Source organism: Westerdykella ornata (genome assembly GCF_010094085.1).
Source record: "Westerdykella ornata strain CBS 379.55 unplaced genomic scaffold EI97scaffold_3, whole genome shotgun sequence".
Classification (NCBI taxonomy): Eukaryota; Fungi; Ascomycota; class Dothideomycetes; order Pleosporales; family Sporormiaceae; genus Westerdykella; species Westerdykella ornata.
The window spans coordinates 665296-688485 of record NW_022986853.1 but is presented as its reverse complement, the minus strand read 5'-3'; the positions used below and the strand labels follow the sequence as shown (position 1 = coordinate 688485).

At 53.5% G+C, this 23190-nt stretch overlaps 7 protein-coding genes across 7 annotated transcripts; 3 read left to right on the top strand and 4 right to left on the bottom strand.

The window, feature by feature from the left end:
- Positions 1-949: 949 nt before the first annotated feature.
- EI97DRAFT_430485 (translocation protein) lies at positions 950-3011 on the top strand. Its single transcript, XM_033797705.1, has 3 exons — positions 950-1468; positions 1521-2089; positions 2216-3011. Exons 1-3 carry the CDS (start codon positions 1087-1089, stop codon positions 2534-2536), a joined length of 1272 nt encoding a protein of 423 aa, XP_033656941.1. The 5' UTR covers positions 950-1086; the 3' UTR covers positions 2537-3011.
- Positions 3012-3443: 432 nt separating this feature from the next.
- EI97DRAFT_455652 (uncharacterized protein) lies at positions 3444-4535 on the bottom strand (the record flags this gene model as incomplete). The annotated part of the gene is made up of 3 exons (XM_033800663.1): positions 3444-3586; positions 3656-4109; positions 4176-4535. The coding sequence occupies 3 exons, from the start codon at positions 4533-4535 to the stop codon at positions 3444-3446; spliced, it is 957 nt and encodes a 318-aa protein (XP_033656940.1).
- A 1893-nt stretch (positions 4536-6428) lies between these two features.
- On the top strand, positions 6429-8942 carry EI97DRAFT_448180 (uncharacterized protein; the record flags this gene model as incomplete). Its single annotated transcript, XM_033800143.1, has 3 exons — positions 6429-8202; positions 8239-8765; positions 8805-8942. 3 exons carry the CDS (start codon positions 6429-6431, stop codon positions 8940-8942), a joined length of 2439 nt encoding a protein of 812 aa, XP_033656939.1.
- A 1455-nt stretch (positions 8943-10397) lies between these two features.
- EI97DRAFT_175165 (DNA glycosylase) lies at positions 10398-12809 on the bottom strand. Its single transcript, XM_033793456.1, has 2 exons — positions 11047-12809; positions 10398-10901 (listed from the first exon to the last, which is right to left on the bottom strand). Exons 1-2 carry the CDS (start codon positions 12587-12589, stop codon positions 10522-10524), a joined length of 1923 nt encoding a protein of 640 aa, XP_033656938.1. The 5' UTR covers positions 12590-12809; the 3' UTR covers positions 10398-10521.
- A 179-nt stretch (positions 12810-12988) lies between these two features.
- On the top strand, positions 12989-16777 carry EI97DRAFT_430479 (phospholipase-like protein PldA). The gene is made up of 7 exons (XM_033797704.1): positions 12989-13825; positions 13881-13952; positions 13999-14103; positions 14159-14314; positions 14362-14440; positions 14491-15042; positions 15092-16777. The coding sequence occupies exons 1-7, from the start codon at positions 13463-13465 to the stop codon at positions 16348-16350; spliced, it is 2586 nt and encodes an 861-aa protein (XP_033656937.1). The 5' UTR covers positions 12989-13462; the 3' UTR covers positions 16351-16777.
- An 896-nt stretch (positions 16778-17673) lies between these two features.
- Positions 17674-20401, bottom strand: EI97DRAFT_481753 (uncharacterized protein; the record flags this gene model as incomplete). Its single annotated transcript, XM_033802049.1, has 2 exons — positions 19862-20401; positions 17674-19596 (listed from the first exon to the last, which is right to left on the bottom strand). Exons 1-2 carry the CDS (start codon positions 19979-19981, stop codon positions 17674-17676), a joined length of 2043 nt encoding a protein of 680 aa, XP_033656936.1. The 5' UTR covers positions 19982-20401.
- Positions 20402-22046: 1645 nt separating this feature from the next.
- EI97DRAFT_439751 (uncharacterized protein) lies at positions 22047-23172 on the bottom strand (the record flags this gene model as incomplete). Its single annotated transcript, XM_033799578.1, has 3 exons — positions 22047-22690; positions 22773-22827; positions 22981-23172. 3 exons carry the CDS (start codon positions 23170-23172, stop codon positions 22047-22049), a joined length of 891 nt encoding a protein of 296 aa, XP_033656935.1.
- Between the last annotated feature and the right edge of the window lie 18 nt (positions 23173-23190).

The following is a 23190-nucleotide window of genomic DNA, read 5'->3' as shown; positions in this document are numbered from 1 at the left end:
TTGCTCTGAGGTTGTCCCAGCAATGATGGAAACATGTGAGCCCGAAGAAGGTTCCGGTTGGTTCATAAGTACCTAGGTAGTAACTAGGTACATAACCATGACGACAAGTGCCTCGTCATCCCAAGTACTACAGTATAAGATGGAGGCAGGAGATTGTTCGCAAGAATTACCATTGACGTGCTAAGTATGTAGACCAAAGATGATGGACCACTGAATCCACACCCAGAGGCTAGGAAACCGCGGTGAGTAAGAGGTCGTCGATCTTCTTTACACCAAAATAGGGCCTACCATAGGGAGTGAAGTAAAGCCCAGAGTGTTGGTAAAGTTGAAGTAGCTACACGCCGACACTTTCGGCAAAAACTATCGAGGGACGTCTAAGATAGTTGAAAAGTGCAAATAATGGTACAGAGCTGCATCAGCTGCCATCCGAGCTCGGTGATCCCATATACAACCTCGAATCCAGGAGTGAACATCAATCAGCCCTCGACGTCAGCAATGGGTGAGATAAGCATCGGGCGTTCTATCCGGAACTGTTAACTGTTTGCGTTTCACAGCATGAGCTGCGATATTGACGAGAGCCTGGTTCGAACAACAAGCCACAACTAGTTAGCTGGAACGGAGCATTCAATACCCAAGTGGAAAAATGCTTTGACGATGGAGCGTTGGCAAAGCGGTGGGAGTGGCCTTGTGAATATGTCAACTCATTTATCGAGGTTGACGGTCCATTCTGTGGAGAGGATGGTTGCCATGCAGAGTCAGAAGAATAAGAGGGAAATGAGGTGCCAGGTCAAAGTTGATGCAGGATAGAGAATTTCATGGGGGTGAAGATTCAAAAGGTCGAAAAGGAGTTTATGTGTTCGAGCTAGCGTCGGATTCGGATTAACTGCCCTCCGGAAACCGGGGTATGAATGTCGATGTGGCATCATGGGAGTCTTTCAAATAAAAGTAACGTCTCCAATCCGCCCTCACACACGTTTTTACCGAAGCGCAACAACCACTTTCACTAGCAAAGCAGAAGCTCTTCTTTTTTTTTTTGGCCGTGAATCTTCCACCGTACCATTGCGACAATAGCTGTCAACCCCAACCATGGAATCCTCACAGGGCGAAGACCCGCAAGGCTCACCGTTCCCAGAATTCCGTGCTCCTCCAGGACACCCACAACCGACGCCTGAGCAGATTCAAATGATGCAGCGCCAGATAGCAGCGGAAGCGGAAAAACGCGGTCTTACCGTACCGCAATACATTGAGGAGCTCAAACAACAAGCCATGGCACAACATCAGGAGCAACTACGGCAACAGCAGATGCAACAACAGCAACAAGGTCAACAACAGGGTGGAGGCCAGGCACAGCCCATTCAGCCTGGACCTCCAAAACCAGAGGCTCTTGCAATGGCGAACTTTCTCAAGGGACAAGAGTTGAAGCACCGAACGGTGATTCTTGACGAAAAGAGGAAGGAGATGTTCAGAGGTTGGCTCACCTTCTCCTTCCATAGCTTCATGCGATTAACCCTTCTCACCAGTCAAGCGTGCCATCCGCGCCCTCCAGTCCCCTGCCTACGCGAAAGCCCGCGCCAAAAACCCTCTTCTCCCAGAAGTCAACGACCGCGCCTCCGCCGAAAACGCCTTCAAACTCCTCCCGCTCTCTCTTCTCGCCCTTCGCGTCTCAAAAATCGATCCGGCCGACGCCCACGCAGGTCACAACCACGCTCCTCCGTCGAAGACCAAACGGGTCAAGGGCCTCTGGACAGTCCGCATCGAGCAGCACCAGGACGCCGAGGACGATTCCTACTACGTATGGCTATACGAAGGCGCGCAATGGAAGCAGAAGTTGTATGCTGCCGGGGCTCTGCTGCTCGTCATTGCCGTCGTGCTCTTCCCCCTCTGGCCTCTCATGCTGAGACAGGGAGTGTGGTATCTCAGTATGGGCATGCTGGGACTCATCGGCTTATTCTTCCTCATGGCGATCTTCAGGCTTATCCTTTTCATTATCACGATGTTTGCGGCGCCGCCTGGCTTGTGGTTGTATCCTAATCTATTCGAGGACGTGGGCTTCTTCGATAGTTTCAGGCCTGTCTGGGCATGGCAGGAGGTACGTTTCTTATTCAACCCCTTTCTCACATTTTTCTCGTCCTCGTAGTTCACATCCCCATCCTCACCGCCCTTTTTCTGGATATCTCATGTCAGTTCGAACCCAACTAATGCGCACCCCGAACAGACAGCCGAAGACATCAAAGCCAAGAAGCGCGCCAAAAAAGAGAAGAAGGCCGCCAAAGCCGCCGCAAAAGCCGAGGCCGCCGCTAAAGGCATTCCCTACAAATCGGTGAAGAAGAACGCTATGACGGGCGCTGCAGCCTCGGCGGGAGCTACGGATACTGCGTCTACGACTACACAAGCAGCACCCACACCCGCACCAGTGGACTCGGCACCCAGGGCTACGGGAGCGAACGTAGAAAGCGGAGCGAGTGCAGGGCAAGGGGGAGAAGGTGTGACGCATCGACAGCGACAAGCGATGGTCGAGGAGGCGGAGGAGGAGTAGGCCCTTTTCTCCATCATGTCCTACGCGTTCCCTTTCTCTTTGATTACGCTTTCAACATTCTCATTCCTGTCAACCCACCGGATCCTGGCTCAGGTGGACAAGCTTACAGCATCCTTCCGCCGCGTCCCTATCCCCGGCTCATCGATTTGCAACGTGGTATCGCCGCGACGACCTTAACCGCGCTCTCGACCACATCCGGCGTCAGTTGTTACTCATATCGGCCGTCGTCATCATCTACTGTGTCCTAGATCGGCCCTGCGGTGTACCTGCGGCGGGCAACTGGGTAATCAAACACACATGTGGTGGAAGAGTGCGACGCGGACGTTGCGCGAGGGGTGCGTAGGGGATTGGAAGTGTATTGCGTGGTTTATGTTGGCCGTGATCCTGGCGCTGCAAGAGTACTCTGGTATTTAGGTAGAGAGATGTGCGGACCCAAAGGGCCGGACGCCGCTGTGCTAGTAAATCGATTCCCCATTCCTCATTTCTTTTACGCATTCAAGCATGTTTTTACATTTGTTCTTCGTTGCTGCCGATCCAAACGAAACGGCCAGTTCGAGCGCTTCGTACGTCGGGCTTTACACTGGTAGCCCGACAAACAAACTGGCTGACGCATCTGACCCTCAGCCCAATGCGCCTTACGAAGATTCCTTGATCCTTGACATGTTGACATCGGTCCGACTGAACGCCTATCCCGTTGAATCCACGTGCACCCATTCCAGCAGATCAGATCCAAACGCCGCGAATCGCCCGATGCTATAACACTATAAGAGAGAAGTCCGCTCGCACATGCATTCATTCATTCATCCGCTCATCCACTCATTCATTCATTCAAACAATCAACCGTGCTTTTTCGACGCTTGCGCTGAACCATCAATCACGAAATCAGTCATTGTTTCCTCGCCTGGCCCTAGCTCGGCCCCTCGCCCACCGGCTCTTCCACCCTCACGGGACGCCTCGATATCGTGGACGGACTGCCGCCATGTAAACTGCTTCTCCGGACGGGCGAGTGCGTGATAGACGACGTGGGGTTGAGCTCGGACAGTTGCCTCTCTACACAACAATATCCGCATTAGCCATCGCTCCATACGCAAACGTTATACGAAGTTATCGAAAACATACCCAACTCCCGGATCCTCAACTTGAGCATCTGGTTCTCCCTGATCAGATTCTGCGTCTCGGCCTGGTAGAAGGCGCTCTCGTCTCTTTGGGCCGACATGCCCGTGCCTTGTAACCACTCGGTGCTGCTGTCGTGGATGCTGCTGGGGGGGATGGGGATGGGTCTCAGGGCGGGGGAGCCAGCGCGGCTGTTTGTGCGAGAACGATCGGCGATGGAGGAAGTGCGGCTGAGGGGCGTGCCGCCGCGGTTGAAGGGGGAGCGGGAGCGTGGCGTTGGTTGTTGTTGTTGGAGTTGCTGGACGGGGGCAGGTTGAGTAGAGGCGTGGGGGAGGGAGACGGAGCGTTCCGAGGTGGGTGTGCTGTCGTCGATGGCGGAGGATTGGGATTGGGGTTGTTGGGAAGCCTGGAGGGCGGAGATTTGGGCTTGTTGTTGGCGGATCATGTGGAGGAGGCGGTTCTGGTTTCAACCGTTTTGTCAGCTACATATGCTAGTACTGGCGGGAATGTAGTGGCGCGTATATACCACTTGGCCCTCCTGCTCGTACTCGAGCTCCTGGTGTAACTCTCCCAGGCTAGGCGCACGCTCGTGGTGAGGACTGTGTGGCCAGGCGCCGCGGGTGCGCAACGAGGGACTGATCTGCATTTCGCCAGGAGCAGGGATGGATGGGTCATTCAGGTTGAGGTTCATGCGGATGCTGGAGCGTCGGCGCGCATGCTCGACGTCTCTGCGCATCGAGGTGCCGCCTGAGGAGCGCCTCGACTCTTCGGTCTGGATGCCTGCGTTGAGAGCTGCCGCTGCGGCGAGCGAGTGTGGGGGAGTGTGTGAGATGGGAGGGGACTGAGAAAGGGTGCGCGGGGAGTCGGAAGACGATACAGCGGCCATTCTGGAGTGAAGGAGGGGTGATGCTGATGCTGAGGGTGACGGTGAGGGAGGGAGGGAGTTTAGGTCGGGTGGCATATTGGAGGTCGGGGAGCTCGGGGCGCAGTGGTAGTAATGGCGAAAAGATGGAATGAATGACGCAGGGTTCGCAGAGGGATGGTTCGAGGTCTGGCGCCACAGGTGGTGAGAGGCGAAATGGACCGAGACGTGTCCAGGGAATGGGAGAGGTTGAAAGAGCTTCGTGACCTGTTGTCTGTGGATGGAGGGGCCACCTGGGCAACCTTGGAAAGGTGGGGAGACTGTCACGTTGACGCTTTGTCGTTGCGGTTAGAGGAAATGCCAAGAACATGCAGGAACCTCCAGGTGGCGAGGGTCCATCTCATCTTACTCATCTTATCACCAACAAAAAAACGAATAATAAAAGAAACAGCCTTTGGGGACGCTCAAAGCAGCGACCCGTTCCATTCCGTATTCCGCTCTTCATACTCTAAGCAGGTGACAATTATTGGAGCCGCTCACGTGGACGACAGACAATCCATGGGATTGCCAGAGGAGGTGCTGTGCATCCTGCACGCACGGCACATCGCAAAGCCATCTCATTTATCGACGGCTCGGTACCAATGTTGAAAGTCGACGACGACGCGGCGTGACGCGACGAGACGCGACGCACTATACCTTCTGAGGTGCATCAGACGTGATGAGTCCTCCAGCTGCAGGAACCACCAGCAACCACCAGCATGGCTCTCATGCAGTGCTTTTCCTTTCATTTCCCTCTGAAGATGCTGCTTAGCAAAGGAGAAAGGAATTCCCGGACCGGTCACCCCGTTCATGTGGATCGCAATGCCCAAGGTTCCGGACAGTGGTACGGAGTATTCACTCGCAAACCCCATCACACTCACTGGGTTATAACAGAGCTGCGCCATACGCCAACATGCCAGGACGGCCGTCGGTAATTGTTGGTGAGCCAAAGTCGTGAAAGCGGATGCTGAACCTGGACCGCGGTGCAGCTGGGTGGCCGGTCGTGTAATACATAAGTACGTTCAGGATCCTTTGTACCTCTGTACGAACCCAAACCAGCTCTGTTGTGTCTCCATCCCAAACCATGGTCAACTTTCAGAACCGCCATGAGGGGATAGTCTGATAACCTTTCGCTCCTCGCGTGTTTCGGATTATTGGGTCCGGCGCCTGAGGTTGGTCGCCCCTGCTGCGGCCCACCGTTTTTAGCCTGGGGTGAATAGGGGTATCAGGGGCCTCACTTTGCCCCTAGCGACCGCAGGCGAAGCCTCCCCCTGGTGCACTGCGGGACCCAGCAAGACCATCCAGGGACGGCTCATCAACGCTCCTCCGTGTCGCTCCGTCCAGCAGTTGACGTTTCTGCACCCGTTTTATCAGTCCTTTTCCTTCCTTCTCACTTCCATTTCTGCAGTGAATACCCCTCCTCCAAGGACACAAGTCCCTTACGCTCGTTTGACATTGGATTCTGCCTCACATATCCTTCTCGCGCCCTCCATTCGTTTGACTCGCAGAGCCTGCACCCCTCGGATCCTGTGAATTGAGCCTACTGTGGAAAAATTCCAGTCTCCTCATTTGCGCTGTCAAAGCTTCAACAAGTTCCTCAGTCTTCTCTAAATATTCCTTCTCGAATCTATTACCCGGCTTCTAGCGCCTCGTTCCTTGCCAATCCACCCATTAAAATCCAGTCGTATGACGTTGCAACCAATCTGTGTGTCCACGACGACCAGACCCCAGGTATAACTCCAGCCGCACGTATTACAACACGGCACCGCCTTCCACGAGGACCATCCCCCTCATCCATCTCGCCTTGCTCCTCTGGCAGTTGGCGCCTGTTAATGCATCCGGATACCTCTCGAGCCACCGTGTCTGGCTCCTGCTGCCATGGCGACCCTAGGCGGCAATCTTCGCAATCCTCCTAATGACACATCAACAACTTCACGATGGCGCCGGAATCGTTCCAGCGTCAACCTGCTCGATCAGGTCGCGTCAGCTACTCCCGCTACTTCAGGCCCCTCGTCGAGTAAACCCGAACCAAAGATCGAGCGTGCAACCTCCAAAATGTCTCTCTTCAATCTCTTCAGCCGACCCAAGGTCGAGAAAGCACGGGGGCATACAGAAGTTGGCCTCGCAGTTCCAATGCCACCTCCACAGCCACCTCCGAAACCAGCACCCACGTCCACTCCAAAATCGTCGTTAAGACTGAACCCGCCATCTGCAGCTCAACAGCCGCATCGATCGCGCTCGAGCCAGATGCTTCGGCCAATGTCCTTCCGAACTCCCAGCGTAAGGCAGGAATCTTCTAGCTGGGACCCTCCACCTCTGTTCCAGGCCTATCCGCAGTCCATCAAACATGCCACTGTGCAAGCATGTGTCTTTTCGCCGGATGCTTTGCTGAGGACGCAGAGCCACAGATTGCAGTATGACCTGATTCGTGAACGAATGGACAGCCATGGGGACCTATCTGCGACGTTGGAGCATGGTGCAAATAAAAAGCTGGAAAAGAGCCACAAACGCCTCATCTCCAACTCGGTCATGAGCCCCTCCGCACCACAGCTGACAAATAAGGTCTATGTGCTGGACACTTTGGGACATGTCTTGCAATACTCAGGCGAGGGCTCATTTGACCGACTTCCTGAAAAGGTCCTGCAACTGGGTAAGGAATCCGCGGCTTTCGCATGCGATTTGATTCCTGGGAAGCACTTTGTCCTCCAGATCTCCCAAAGTGCGAAAGAAGATGGAACGGTCGCTCTTGCCCCAAAGAGCTCCCTTCTTTCACGATTCCGGTCGCAACCTTCCTCTCTTAAGCGATCGGCAACAAGTTTCCTGCTGGTGCTGGATAGTGCGGATGAGATGAAGGCGTGGATGACAGCAGTGCGAAAAGAAATAGAAAACATGGGCGGAATGAAGGTGGCGGAGGACACTACTCGCGAATCTTCATCCATGGAAGTGTCGTCCGGAAAGAATTCGCAGGAGAGTGCGGTTCCGAGCCATCGATATCAGGTCCGGCGCGACCCGAACCGCATGAGCAAGATTAGCCCAGTAGATTCGCCTTTACAGTCCCAGTATTCCGGCTCCCCCAAGGTCGTCGGAGCGGAGTGGGAAGGAGATGGAAGTGAGAAGACATTCAGCGTTTCCGACACTGCCAGCGTGCAGTCATCCGGGAAAAGATCTATTGAAGTCCCATCAATAACGAGGACCTCTGGCTCGAACCCAGAACACTTGCGTGACAGGTCACGGCTTTCCTACGTCTCTACCAACACTTCAGTGTCGGGGCCACCTACAAGGCACACCTCCAGAGACTCTTCGCCTGCACAGTCTCCGTTGAGAGAAGGTTTCTCACTAACAGATACCGAGCCAATCCGAAGCGCAATGTCCCTGAGGTCGTTTCATATGAACCCCAGCAACAGCGCGACGTATCGACGGCGTTCCATGCAGCCACTACCTACAACAAATGAGGACACCTCTCTCTCCGCTGATTCACCCGTAATCTCACCACAGCGGCATTCTTTCTATGGTCCGATCTCCCCAACAACAAGCAAAACGGATCAAAAGACGGTAGTTCCAGCAATCACTTCGGGTTCTAATCCTGCCCCTACTTCAGCATCTGCGCCTTCCCCTGCGCCTTCGTCGAACTCACAGCTCGCGCCACTATTGTGTCAACCCTCTAGAAGCTCAATATACGGGTCTCAAGGGCCAGTCAGGTATGGCACGAGAAGTTCAAGTGCGCCACCAGCTCGTCACGGGGTTATCTCACCACCGCCACGAGATCCTGCACCGCCTCCAGGCCGCCGCCCTTTGTCCACTGTCGACAACCTCAACACTACAAGCGCTGCAGCTCACCGAATGTCGCAAGGACCCAAGCCATTCGTTAGGCCGTTTCCAGTGCGGCCGCAGCAGCAGCACGCAGATGGAAACCTTGTCCTACCTCGCCGCGTGTCATCTTTCGGTCCACCTCCAATTGCTCTTGGAATTGCCGTAAACCGCTCAGTAACCGCTCCTGTGAGGCCATCCGCAACTACCACATCTCCCACCGGGTCGTCGGATCCTCGAAGAACCTCAAGTTCATCGCAACCACTTCGCCGTCCAACCAGCGTGCAGATCCGCTCCGATCCAGCACCCTTTCTCTCCTCATCGCGAACCAACAACGGTCCCGTCCGTGCCATATCGAGTACCCCTTCGTTCGTCCCCAGTAAACGAGCGTCAACTATAGCGCCCAATGTGCAACGCAGCCCGTCAAATCCTGCTCTGCGCGAACAGTCGCAGTCGCAGCAGCGACTTAGTGTGGTACCTCGCCGTTCGATGCCAGCCATGGGATTGCCACCTCCGGCTCCACCACCGAATATGCCATTGCCTCCGCCGCCGCCTATGGCGAATGCATCGGCCGTTGTTGTTTGAGTCTTTCCCTCTAAACGGCTTCCTTCCCTTATCTCGCATGCCCTGTCCGTGTCGGACTTGGATACAGAAACTGTTCTATTGTTCCTCTGGCGTCAGGGCGCCCACGTTACAGCATGGAAAATTAAATGGAAATTAACTCCTCGAAGCTTCTGACTTCCGAAACCTTTCAATCAGTTCAGATTTCTCAATGGAAACATGGAGACTTCAATGACGTTACGGCCTACACTCTTTCCTTCTGCTTTTACCCTTCGTCATGCCAGGCTCTCATTGCGATTGCGCTATTTACCGTCTTGCTTCTGGTCACATGTTGTTCGAAATATCTTCTTCTCCAATGATATCCCCCACCTGGCTTTCTGTACTCATGTAGTATTACTATCTTTGTTGCCATGAATTAGCTGTTGTCTTTGGGGTTGTAGGATGGCTACATGGTGTATTCTAAACCTAGGGTTGTTTGGTTGGTTGCCACCCGCTTGGTGTAGTGTATCAGCAACAGAGCGGAGAGGCTCGGGGTGCAATGGATCTTGCGTTTTGCATTACATTGCTTTGGAAAGTGAAGTTGCTACGGTTACTGTGCGTGATGGGTCTTGGTTCAATAGCTGTTTCATCACCGATCATCCCCAAGAGGACTTTACAACCCAACCTTCGAGGTCTGTTCAATCCCCAACCTACTTTAGGGAACTAACAGGATTCTCGATTCAGCGGATCATTTCTATGCTACCGTAGCGGAACCACGAGCCCTATCTTCCCCTCTCATACTACCCCTAACTCAAAGATGAAGAATACGAAGGGAGCAAAACTCTAGACGTCTCCAACAAACGCGGACTACCTGCTGATGTATCCCTCAATTCTTCCTCTGCTGCACGAGACCTTGTTTTATAGGTATCTCACTACTACCTTTTGCACGATTCCTTGACGCTTCCGGCACTGACAAACTGCCTCGGGCTCACGGCAGGAGGTACGCTGTGCGCTTCTCCAAGCACTGCTGTCTCTCACCCCACGGCCGTGGGGTACTCAAGGGTCTAACCAACCTCCTAATATCATCCTCTTCCTTGACGCTCAAATGCATCACGGGATCTCGTCAGTGATGAACAACAGAGTGGCACAGGCGACATGAGACCATGCCGCGCACGTGGTTGCGGCGCTGAATTGATACCCTATCTGCATCCATTGGTGACTCTACTCCCCTCCAGCGTACGCATTGGCCGGACATGCCGTCCGAAGCCGCAACGAACATGCGCAGCGAGGAAACCGGTGAGGACGCCGTGACGTACCGGTCCGAGGCCGTGGACGGCAAAGATGTCGAGGCCTTCGTCAAATGGGTATCGTATCAGGTGCTACTTGGTCAGTTACCAGCCACATCCTTTGTGTGTTGGACTCCCGGGAACCGAATACACATGTGTAATCGCCGACCCCGAGGACCTGGACTTGATACCTCGTGCAAGCTTACACAGAAGTAGAACGACACAGCGATCTTGGAAGCTTGGAACACACCCCGCACCTGCATCAGACATGCTGCCCAATCTTTTCCACGGACCTGGTACAGTCGGAGGTGTTCGTTCTATGCCGTATCTCTCCATCTCTATCCCGCTTCACAGCTACGCAGTACGCGCTCCCAACACCTCCGCATCCCCGTCGACAACGTCTCGCCCTGCACATCCTGCGTATCAACCCATTTCCTTGCCGGCGGGCTTGGAAACATGAAATCCCAATCCGGATCCAGTGCGTCGTCCACGGACAGCGTGAAGCGATGTATATGCATGGTAAGTCGGAGGTGGCTGAAGACGTGGACGAGGGAGCCGAGGGATTCGACGTGTTTCGCCTTGCTGAGGGAGAAGCCCGTTCTTTCGAGGCTGGATAGAAAGGCGTGTGCTGTGGATTTGTGGGAGGAGGGTGCGGGTGGGATGTTGTCGGTTTGCGGGAGTGTGAGGAGAGGGAATTGCCAGAGGGAGGCGAGTAGGCCTAATGGTAAAACTGGGTTAGCTAGACTGGACTTTTGCGTTTGGTAGATGAAGGGACACGGACGGAGTGGTATCCGGCTGCTCCCATTTGTCTCACGAGTCGCAGAACGGGTTCTTGGGGCTGAAGAGATAAACAGGCATCTCACCTTTCGCTGGCCTCTGCTCGATCAGCCATTTGCTGCTCTTCTGCCCGGCAAATCGCAGCTCTACCATGCAGACCAAGCACGCCTCTTCGGGGACTTTGTTCTTGGGTGACTTCTTGGGGAATAGTGAACAGTACGTGGCGATGCGTTTTAGTTTTACTGTGTTGGATATATCTTGGATTTTGCGTTTCTTGCTGTCTTCGATGATGGTATTCCCAGATTGCGTAGTGTCTTCCCGACGATTAGTTGTGGAAGATGCGGTCTTCTTGCTGGTTTGCGACATAGGTGTGAAGTAGCTCGATATTCTTCCCGTGCTTTTGACGTCCCGTTTACGCCTCTTGGTAGCTTTGCCGTCTGTGTTTGTTTCTTTGTCGTCTGTTTCCGGTGCGAGGAGTAGGTCTTCTATGTCCAAGACCTCACAAATCCCACAACCGTCTTCTTCGTCAGTGACAATCGTTTCAGACGCGGTTTTCCCCTCGGCCAACATCTCGCCCTCCATGTACGCCCTACATGTCCTCCTCACAGGACACATCTCGCACTTTGGCGCTCGCGGCGTACACACCGTCGCGCCGAGCTCCATGACGGCCTGATTCCACAAGCCCGGTATCGCACTCGGGGAGCTTGTTTCACCAGCTACATGCTCAATCAGACGTTGCGCTGCTTCCCAAATGAGGTCCAGAGACTTTTTGTCTTTGCCGTCGACATAGAGTCCTAGCTGACGAGTCAGAACACGTACTACGTTGCCGTCGACTACAGGCTCCGGGTATCCGAAGGCGATGCTGGATATGGCGCCGGCAGTGTAGCGACCTATACCGGGGAACTTCATCAGGGCTCCGACTGTAAATGGAATTGGTCCTCGCAAGTCCTCATCATTCGCATCCCAATCATCATCATCATCATCACCCCCCTCATTCTTCCTCTTTCCCCCCTCAACCTTCTTCTTCTTCTCCTCCCACGCCGCCAGCATCCCCTTCGCAGCCTCCAACAACCTCCTCGCCCGCCCATAATACCCCAATCCCTTCCAGACACTCAGCACCTCCTCTTCTTTCACGGCCGCGAGATCAAACACCGTCGGCCACTTCGCCATCCATTTCTCGAAATAGGGGATCGCGGCCGCTACGCGCGTTTGCTGGAGCATGGTTTCTGAGATCCAGATTGCGTAGGCGCGGGTACTTGGATCTTCCGACTGGGCATTGAGTGGATTGGCTTTGCTGATAGGGATATCATGCGTTGGGTATTTCGACGAGGTCGTTGTTATGCCTCTGTGAGCGGAAGGATCGACCCATTCTTTCCGCCATGGCATTCCTCTCGAGTGTTTTACGCCGTCGAACCAGGTGAGGAGGGCGTCGCATGCTGCCTTGTCGTTTAAGAGAAGAGGCTCGTGGTAGGATTGTGGGTGTTTCCGAGAAGGGGGGATGGCGGTTGGAACTGGGCTCAGGATTGATGGTGGAAGGGTATGGTTATATGGTTTCCCTGGAGATGGAGCTGAGGTGCTGGTCTTGGAAGTGCTTTTGGATTTACGCGTTGGAGGGACGCGTGTGGGCATTGTATGGGGCGTGGGGGGTAGGATGGGGAGGCAAAGCTGAGGACTGTGCTGATGGGAAAAGTACGCTAGGCTGATTTCGGCATGGCGGAAGAACCTTGGAATGATACCACACGCCTAGCTGGATGTTCTCCATGTCTACGGAGTAGTTGCGAGCAATGTATGCCCTTTGTAAAACCGAATAATCTACGATCCATAGCCATGGACCTGTTTCGGTCTATGTTATACTGTGCGCATAGCCCACTTTGATGTCACATGACCATCCATGGATGGAGCTGCTGCTAACTCCGGACGCCCTGCATACCAGTAGAGTGGTCGCAGTTTCATTCATCGCCGCAGTTTTTAATGGAGCAGGATGATGGGGAGCTGTTTATTCGCACCGTGTTCGTAGTAGTGTGTCATCCACTCCCATAACCACAAAACCAATCTTTCGACTTGAGGTTCCAAGCTTGCTTGCTGCAACAACACCAACAACAACAACAACAACAAGCTGTCTTTGATAATTCAATCAAAATTCACGGTTTCCAAGTTCAAACGGGGACGGCAAGTTCCCACCCGCCAACCTCACCATACAGAGTAAGTAAAAGCCCCAAAAGCTTGTTATGGTAAGCACTCCTCGCATTACACTAACGCCCGCTCACTCCCGCCTTGGCGTACGTCAGTCACCACTCATATGCAACCAACCCAGCCGCCGACTATCAAGAGGTGCAGACCGGTTTGTTTTGAGAACGCCAGAAACACCGTCCATTACGAGTCCCGCCTCACTTGTCTGGAGCTCCAATCTTAACCTTATAAGCTCCGCGGAGACCATCTTCTTCTACACACAGCCACAACCTTCAAACTATTGTCTGACATCGCACAAGCCATCGAATCAGCATGGCCGACGCTCCGGGGGAGAATGCGGAAGCGCATCACCACGGGCTAAAGGACAAGATTGCACACCCGTTTCCCCACTTGCGCGAGAAGCTTCACCACCACGACCGCACGGAGCCAGAAGACCAACACCACCCGCACCCGGAAAATGGCCATCCTATAGCAGCCAAGGTAGTCCACACGAAGCAGAAGATTGGCAAGTTGGCGAACCTCTTCAACAAGCACCATCGGCATGATGAGGCGCATGAGAAGGCTGTCGATGAGCAGAGGAAGAAAATTGCCGAGGGGCACAGGTTTGGGAGCTTTGCACCTGAGAGGGAGGGGAATTTGATCAAGTGGTATGTGGATGGGAGAGACTATTTCTGGGTAAGAGAAGATTTGAGTCCCGTGACCGGGGAGTGGATCACTAATGGGAAACCAGGCGGTTTCTGTGGCGTTGGAGAGGGCAAAGGAGACGATTTATATCGAGGATTGGTGGCTGTCGCCGGAGCTGGTACGTAAAATTGTCAATCGGTTTGGTGAGGTACTGATGGCAACAGTATCTCCGACGACCCCCTTTCTATAATCAGGAGTGGAGGTTAGACACCATTATCAAGAGAAAGGCCGAACAAGGTGTCAAGATATACATCATCGTGTACAAGGAGGTAAGCGAAGTCTTGCACGAGACGACATTTGAGTGCACTGACCAATAGATCGTAGGTTAAAGCGGCACTTACATGCAACAGCGAGCACACCAAACGAGTTATGATGCATGACCTTATCCCGGAGGGCCAAAAGGGACATGGTAATATCAGACTCATGAGACATCCCGACCACGATGTCTTCGAAAACTTCGCGGATATGACTTTTTACTGGGTAACTGTGCATGCCTCACATGATGAACTCCCGCTAACAACGTTTAGGCACACCATGAGAAGTTCATTGTCATTGATTACGAGGTTGCTTTCATCGGTGGTCTTGATCTGTGTTACGGACGATGGGGTCAGTCCACCAGAAAACCTTGCTCTCCCCCTCTCCTGACAGGACAACAGACTTGAAGCAGCACCCCTGCGCAGATGTCCACCCATTAGGTGTACAGTACGAAATCTTCCCAGGCCAGGACTACAATAACAACCGCATCCTAGACTTCCAGAATGTCCAGGACTGGAAACAGAACCAGTTGAGCAAGGTAGAGTATGGGCGCATGCCATGGCACGACGTCGCCATGGGTGTCATCGGCCCATGTGTATACGACATTGCCGAGCACTTCGTCCTCCGCTGGAACTTCTGCAAACGCGACAAGTACAAGCGCGACCCGCGATACACCTGGCTAACGCTCGAGGGCCGCGAGGGCGACGATGAAGGTCTCGTTGGTGTCCAGAGGCCGAAGTTCCCTGTCGGAGGCTATGAACATCATCCTTTGAGCAAATTGAGTACGAAGAATCTTGACAACCGGGGCACCGTGCATGCGCAGATTCTGCGGAGTAGTGCGGATTGGAGTAGTGGGATTGACCCCGAGGAGACCAGTATCCAGACCGCTTATTGCGAGCTGATACGGAAGGCACAGCATTTCGTCTACATTGAAAATCAGTTCTTCATATCGGGTAAGTCGTGCAGACGAATTTATTGGAGGACTGAACTGACTATGGCCAGCAACTGGCGAACATCAGGACCCGATCCATAATCGCATTGCTGAGGCTATCGTCGACGCCATAGTCCGGGCTGCGAAGGAGCAAAGGAAGTTTAGGGTTATCGTCCTTATCCCAGCTATTCCCGGCTTTGCGGGGGATCTGCGAGAGAATGCAGCGCTCGGGACGAGAGCGATTATGGACTACCAGTACAAGACCATCTGCAGAGGCCCGCACAGCATTTTTGGTAAACTCGACGCCGAGGGGATTGATCCGCACAAATACATTTTCTTCTTCAATCTTCGATCATACGACAGGATCAACGCAAATCGCCAGTTGAGAGAGAATGAGAAGCGATCAGGGATGAAGTACGAACAGCTGCAAAGCGCTGAAGAGGACGAGCTTAGCGCGCCCACAGAAAAGAACGAGAAGGAAAGGGCCACAGCCGCAAAAATGAGGGAGCAGTTCTTCCCCGACAACAAAGAATCCGTCGGAAAAGGGGATCAGGGCGGTATCATTGACCCGGACTCCATCGCCGACGACGCCATGCTCACCGACAAGAAACCGAGCACCGAGGAATGGGACGGCGACCCGCAAGACGAGAAGGACCACTTCTTCCAAGAAGAACTCTACATCCACGCCAAAGTCTGCATCATCGACGACAAATATGTGATATGCGGCAGCGCAAACATCAACGATCGCTCCCAAATCGGGTACCACGACTCCGAACTCGCCATCGTCATGGAGGACACGGATAAGGTCGAAACGCTCATGGACGGCAAACCGTACCAAGCGGGGCGTCACGCTTACACACTGCGCAGCATGCTCTGGCGGGAGCATCTCGGTCTGCTGCCCCCTCAGGCGCTCGATGCCAGCGACGATCCCAACGCGCAACCGCCCGGCGACAGTACGAACGACGCCATGGAAGGCCCGGAAATGGAGTTCGTCAAAGACCCCCTCTCCGACGACCTGTGGGCCGACTGGACGAGCAAAGCCAGCACCAACACGTCCGTCTACCGGGAGCTCTTCCACGTGGACCCGGACGACGACATTTTGACGTTTGAGGACTACGATTCGTTTACGCCGAATGCCAAGACGGATAAGGAGCATAAGCAGGGGCATCTGTATGTGAAGGATATGAGCGCCGAGGAGATGCGGAAGCAGTTGGATCGGATCAGGGGCCATTTGGTGTGGATGCCGCTGAGGTTTTTGGAGAGGGAGGAGATGGCGGAGAAGGGGCTGAATTTGCAGTTTAATGCTTGGACGGAGTCGATTTATACGTAATGGGAGGGGTAGGTGGGGAAAGGGAGGATGGGGGAGAGGTGGTCGTGGAGATGGAGATGGTGGCACGTATGGTTGTGGGGAGGAGGCGGAGTTGTGGTATTCTTTTCGGCTCTTTTGTTAACTTGCAATCTCTTATTTGGGGAACTGTTCGAGGGCGTTGAAGCTCTGGCATGGGCTTGGTTTCTCGCTTGGAGGAGTCGGCGGGTACTGGTATCTTGGAAGCTCTTTACTCTATAGCTGGTTTAGTTACGAATAATTTCCTAAGTCGAGGTTCAACTACCGAGCTGTGTCTGCTTTGCACTGTAGTTATTACTTGCCCTTGTGATAACTCATCATATGTAATACAGACTTTCGACGCAGGTATACGAAGCTATGTAGTTTTCCCATAGAGTTGGCCATACAAACAGGAGACAATCGCGAAAAAGAGGCCGGGAGGACGCGTGCATTGCTTGATAGGGATGGGAGGTGCGGTATTCACCTTTGAAGTTTCCTTATTTTGCTTTCCGTATACCTGGTTATGTTATTAGCACCCTAGCAGTTGTTGGAATGGTACTTATTGCCATTGGTTATTGCGGCACGGTCTTAGTCTTTTTTCGTTATTGTGGACGTTGCATAAGGAAGTTTCTTCCGTCGATCTGTGCAGTGTGTGCAGTGTAAGCGTGTGTGCCTCAAAGCACGTGGCTGTGTGTACAAGTGCCGAGGTAGAAGACTTAGAAAAGATCCAGGGTGCGGGATATGTACCATAGACGTTGTTTTTGTTTAGGTATAGATCTCGTGTTCTCTAACTTGTGTATGCCATCTGCAAGTTTTCAAACAACGACTTTCATCAAAGAATTACCTTGTTTTTAGGAAGTTCCGGTTTTCCGGGACCTTTTCTATATCATTCCGTCGTGGCTGGTATTATAGTATTACGGTGGTTATAAGTTTGTTGGTCTTGACATTAATGTTTTTTAAGTAGATTATTTTGGTTAAGGTGCGAGAGGAAAACGTAATATGCGGATCGAATAGATCATATATGAGCGTTTCTCGCATCCACCACGGCGTCGATAAAGCATATATGTCGGAAGTGGAAAAGGGACACAAGAATAAGAGAATACCCTCCCCGCGAATGTGGGAGAAGATGAGAAAAGGAATCCCTCGTAATCCAACGCAGTACGAATGCACTCCCCCAAACATGCGCAGAAAGCCCACTGGCATACCAGAAGCTAAGTATACATACACACAAAATATAAACACCATTCAACAACCTTCCCACCGCCTCCCGTTACCCCATCTCCGCACTTCCAAACCAAAGGTCCCAGAAACCCAAACCCCCCAAACCACCTAACTAGGCACACCCTCATACTCCCACCCCCTCAGCACCCTCCTCGCACCACCCCTCCTCGCCTCCCTCCGATTCGCCGCACACTTGACGAAAACCGTCGCCGCCGCCAGCACGAAAACAATCACGGTCGCCACGACGGGGACGACGACAATGCGCGTCTCGTTGAGGTCGATGCGCGGTCTGTACGGGCACGTGGCGTTCGCGCCACCATTGGCGGTCCAGCAATTCCGCGTGTGCAGGGAATTGATGTTGATATACACCTCGTCGTTCCCGTCAACAGGGTCACTATTTAGGGTCGACAGAGCGGAGAGCAGCGCGGCATTCTCGAGCGGCGTCCTCGGGACCGCGAAGGTGTAGTCTTGCGGACACTTTCTGTCGGCCTCGGTGTAGGTGGCTTTCTCCCTCGACACTGTCCAGTTGAACGGCTGGTTCGGATTCTGGCACGCGGCAAGGCGGCGCGAAGTACAGTCTGTGGTGTACCACCGGCCTGGATAGGGGTCTGCGGTGGAGAGAATGGCGCATCTGCGGGACTTGTCGCGGGGTTGCGTGGTGATGTTGGAAGGTTCGGAAGGGGTCCAGGACCAGAGTGTGCTGCGGGTGAAAGCGAGGTAGGGGTTATAGTTTTGGTCGGCGGTTGTGTTGGAGAGGGTGGTATTTAGAAAGGGGGAGATTCCGCAGGTTGTGCAGTTGGTAATCGCGGGAATGGCGAGGTCGATGTTGGGGTTCTGGGGGAGGGAACGCGGAGGAATGAGGGATGTCGCCCATGAAGAATTGGCATTGGGATTTAGGGATCCGCTGTGGGTAAGACAGCCACTCGTGAAGTTTCCCTCGGCGTCGATTGTGGTGTTGTGGATAATGAACAGCTCACCAGGACGAAAGATGGAATGGTAGTCACCAGCGAAGTTGTAATCGGCCATCTGCGGATCGATTGTTCCAAACCCGGCGAGCACGCGGTGGAACTCCCGAAACGTAATAAAAGTCTCTGTAGGCCAGCCATCTCGAGTCATCCTAGTGTCATCGGTGCGCCGAGATGTTGAATAGTACCCGCGGGCAGGCATATTGTTCCATTGGACAGCGAACCAGGTCTGATTGAGGTTGTCCCGATCTTCTTTAAGCTTCTTTGGTGTGTATAACTTTTCTGACAGGTTCCCCTTAATGACGTCGCTGATACGCCGTCCTGGTACTGGGAATTTGTCCAAGCTGGGCCGTGCGGCGGGCTTGTTGGGCGCCTCTACTGAAGCAGCCGCGTGGATGTTGAGAATGAGATACGACAGTGTGGCCTCGGTGGTAATGTCTGTATATTCGAAGTAGTCATCCAGCAGGCTTGTTAGGAGCCCCAAACTCATTGTGGCGGAGCAAACATAGTCGTCAAGGTGGAAGAGAGGGGTTTCGTCACTGCCCGAAGGCTGCGGATCCGGAGAACGAACTGCGGTTGTGGAAGTCGATATGGCGGCCGGAAAATTAGTGGTATCCAAGAATGTGCTAATGGGTCCCGATTTTGTTTCCTCGGTGGAAGTGGCCGTCACTGACGCCGAGGACGACACTGACACATCCTGTCGTGCCCACACCTCTAGGCTCCCTCTGCTTGGTCCGACCGTCACGGAACCTCCATCTTGACTTCGACCAACTCTTATAATAGAAGCAGATGCATCCACTGATTTCTCTCCCCCGGGGGCAGCATCACCTCCACCTCCACCATTCACTTCAGGCACCTCGACCGGACACAATCCCCAGACTCCCCTCCCGGCATCCCAAAAGACATCCACCACAAACCTCCTAAACCCAGCAGCCAGAAGATTTGAGAAGCATCTCCGGAAGGCGGTATCCTCGTACTTTTGTTGGGCGAAACAGGCAGCACGGAGCGAGATGCCCGGGACGGTGAGGTAGTTGATTGGTATGTTCAGTCCGACATCGCGCTGGGACTATTGGAGAATTAGAAACGTGCCTGGCCCTCATGGTGCGTGACTGTATATGGTATTGCGGGAAGGATACTATGGAGTGAAAGGGAAGTCATGTGACATCTGTGGTTTGAGGCTGAACAACAGTGAAAGTGGCTGTGCAACCAACCCCTGCTCACCGTTGCTAAACCCCCGGAATCATAAAACCGCTGTTATAAATATTATACGAAACCCACCGCACGTACGGATTTCAACCTCAGCAATAACCAGAAACGGTATGTATACGTACCAAAAACGCCGTCTCCCAAACACTCTGCACCTTGTCCTCGTCCTCCGCGACCAGCGCTGGATCCGGACCATAGAGTCCTGATTTCGGGTCGCGCGTAAAGGAGATTCTCGTAGATGTCATCTTCGCATCCAAAATCCCCTCCCTACCACTCCTCAAGGTTCGTCAACAGCAGGTGTCGACATCGATAATCCCATCTATGGGGCTGGACCAGGCATGCGGATCCGTTGCCCGCAGACCAGGAACCCAGGAACCGGTCGTCGAGGGTACCAGATACGTATCTTTTTCGCTTGGGTAAAAGGCCCTGTCAAAAGTGTGGTTGTTCGTAAGATGAAGATACCGGATGATGCGATACCTAGCCCTTGACAATCCTGAGTGTGCTGGGATGACAGGGTATGGAAATGCGGAGGTGCGGCGTAGGCCAGCGTGTTCAGCACAACTGGAACGAGGACGGGATTCTGCAATGGATCAACAAGAAATTGCGTCTCTGTACGGAATACATCAATAATTGTGCTCAATTGAGAATGCTGAATTGAAATGGCCTACGATGCCCAGCTGTGAATCTTGATGGAGCTTTCTTTGCATGCCCTACATCACCGCTGTGGCGTTCCCAACCAACCTTCCCACAAGAGCTCCTGCACGTGACCTCTTTCTATTCGCTGGATAAATACATATGTATCAGACAGCCAATCACGACTATTCCTCCCTCCTCGTCCAAATTGCCCGAACAAGAAGGTAGACTATAGCAAACACCTTTTATACGTGTCAGGTTCGAGGAAGAATGAATAAACGGGACAGCCGGACCCCGTAGCCGCTCGTTCCCTGGGTATTTTCCCACCATTTCCCAGCAATAAGGGGGGGGAGCCGGAGAATTGGAAAACTGGAAACCGGAAACTGGCTTTCCTATTCCGCAACCATCATCCCACACCATTCAAGGCTTGGTATTTCATTCTCTCCCCTCTGCCGGGTACCGCCTGGCCGAACCCAAGTCCCGGATTTCACCGGTAGTCTAGATGCTCTGCCCCTCCATCCCATCACGTCCACCTACCCACGCTTGTTACCGCCCCGTAGCCTAGGGTACTCCGTACACAACTCCGTATCCCAAATATACCTTCCTCCGACGCGCGCCCGCCTTTGTGTCGGTACCTTATACACTATATACCTTGCTCGCGGCTCCCGTCCCTGCTCCCAAAAACGTACAAACTTACATATCACGAGATTTTACCAGGACCCTGTTCCCTGTTCCCTGTTCCCCCTCCTCCGACCCGTTCCCAACAAACGTGCCGCCCCCTGCTCATTTTCCCAGCTGTTTGCCTTTTCGCCGGGGGCAGGACTGATGAAGGATTTATTATTCGTCATGGGGCCCTAGTACCTCGGTAGCTTTCCCCGCAGTACCTCTGATGTCTGAGGTTGTAAGGGTGGGAGTAATAAGAGGTGTGTTAAGATGGAAGGGGGGTTATATGTAGGTGTTTTATAGGCGGGCGTGGGGGAGAAGCAAGGGAGAGAGTACCTAGCACTCGGTACCTTCGGGGATTCGAGCCGTGGGTGCGATCCGAGGAGGAGGTTGAGTTCAGGGTTCTGAGGCAGGGGGAAGCGATGTCGGTAGATGGGTAGATGGGTACCGGTAGGTGAAGGGGTAGTGGTGGTTTTGGGGTGTGAGTTGTGAGTTGAGATGTTGAGGGCAGAGATTGTGGAGGTAGAGGGTAAGTTGAGTGTTTTGCAGGGAATAGGAGGAGGAGGAGGCATTCTCTAAAACGATACTTTAGACCAAGTCCTTTACTCAGTAGGTCTCTTAATAGTGAGTACTATAGATCACTAAACTTAGGAGAAGTAGACTCTAGAGGTCTCATTACTCTGTAGTCTAGTCTAGTATTCACGAATACAAACCTCTGCAAACGTAGATACCCCATCTCACACAACATACCTCCCCTCCCTCCCTCGAACGCACAAAAGCCATTCCACACCCGCAACAACCAGCAAAATCCACATCTAGACTTCCAATGTTCCAAACCCCAATCCCCAGTCCCAGTCCTCGCAAGTATGTACCTCCATCACACTTCTGCCCCTCCCAATCCTCTCCCCTCGCAGGAATTCCCCCAACGAGCGCGGAGACCGTGATCCTTGGGCCTTCCCATCGGACTTTCAAATCGGCAGTGATGATCTCCCACTGCATATCTGCCTGGCTACCCTACCCTATCCTCAGCTGCACCACTCCTTCTTCCCCGTCCCATCGGTAAGGGCAAGCATGGCATATCCCCCATTCTCGGTACAGGCTTGAGGTAGACGCTTTTCGATCCCGTCTAGTTTCTATAACGGGAACCATCACGCCTGAGGCTACTAGCTGCATGCATGGGAACCAGCCGCGAAGCCTGAAGACTGAAGGCGAGGTTCGATAAAGCCCATGGTGAAAGTAGGCGTTTGTCTCACCACTCACACCTCGCCTCGTCCCGTCTGCCGTCGTCGTCCGCGGAACCTCTTGGGTGCCTGCTTTATGCCTGCCTCGTCCCTGCATCCCCGTCTTTCCACTCCCCAGCACTGCCCGTGATCGGTGAGGTGCGTACCCTAACGTCAAAACCCTGGCTACCCTAGGATACCATATAGACATGTAGACATTGCCGAAAATAGAAGTCCCCGACGAACGACAAGAACGACAACCCTCCGTACGATCCTCTCCTCTCCTGCAAGAGCGAGAGGCTCGCTCCCACTTCCACTTCCACGTGGCAGTTGGGAAACCTCGGAAGCCGGAGCGGAGGGCAGCAGTAGGTATAGTAAGCTGTGGCGGCGACCGTGGAGCCCTCGTAAATCGCCTCCTCGGCGCCTCAGGTAGTTGGACTAGACTAGAGGAGAGCGGACGGGGCAGACGAGACCGTGATCTGAGCATACGCCAGCAGATACAGCCAGCGCTGTCACTCACTCACGGCTACCCTAAGGAACTCCCAAGTAGAAGCGATTAGCAGCGGGTAGGATACCTATATAGGATAGGATAGGATAGGATAGCAGTGTACTGTAACGCAGTAGTGCACGACTCCCCAAACCACCAACCAACCAACCAACCAAGAGACAAGACCCGACTATCTGTGTCTCCTTAGCTGCAGGGACCGGATCGACTGAGAAATACTCACTCCCCTCGCACTCATTCTACACTCCACACTCCACACCCTATACGCTGCTACTGTATGCTGAAAGTAAGCGTCGTGATCAAGCCCCGAAAAAGCCACCCCACGCGGCCTCCCCTGAGTACATACCGGTACAGCTGGAGTGAGAGAGGTGATGACGCACATGAGCAAGAGCAGGACTTGCCCTCTCGCCTGCATCTGCCTCTGCCTCTGCCT

What these genes read in the sequence shown, in the direction of transcription:
- EI97DRAFT_430485 (XM_033797705.1), top strand. Translation starts at nt 1,087, where the DNA reads ATGGAATCCTCACAGGGCGAAGACCCGCAAGGCTCACCGTTCCCAGAA. An exon ending in GAGGAAGGAGATGTTCAGAG is followed by an intron (nt 1,469 to 1,520) that starts GTTGGCTCACCT and finishes CCTTCTCACCAG; the next exon opens with TCAAGCGTGCCATCCGCGCC. An exon ending in CTGTCTGGGCATGGCAGGAG is followed by an intron (nt 2,090 to 2,215) that starts GTACGTTTCTTA and finishes CACCCCGAACAG; the next exon opens with ACAGCCGAAGACATCAAAGC.
- EI97DRAFT_430479 (XM_033797704.1), top strand. Translation starts at nt 13,463, where the DNA reads ATGGCCGACGCTCCGGGGGAGAATGCGGAAGCGCATCACCACGGGCTA. An exon ending in GGTGGCTGTCGCCGGAGCTG is followed by an intron (nt 13,953 to 13,998) that starts GTACGTAAAATT and finishes TGATGGCAACAG; the next exon opens with TATCTCCGACGACCCCCTTT. An exon ending in TCTGTGTTACGGACGATGGG is followed by an intron (nt 14,441 to 14,490) that starts GTCAGTCCACCA and finishes ACAGGACAACAG; the next exon opens with ACTTGAAGCAGCACCCCTGC.
- EI97DRAFT_175165 (XM_033793456.1), bottom strand. Translation starts at nt 12,589, where the DNA reads ATGCCCACACGCGTCCCTCCAACGCGTAAATCCAAAAGCACTTCCAAG. An exon ending in CGAGCAGAGGCCAGCGAAAG is followed by an intron (nt 10,902 to 11,046) that starts GTGAGATGCCTG and finishes TTTTACCATTAG; the next exon opens with GCCTACTCGCCTCCCTCTGG.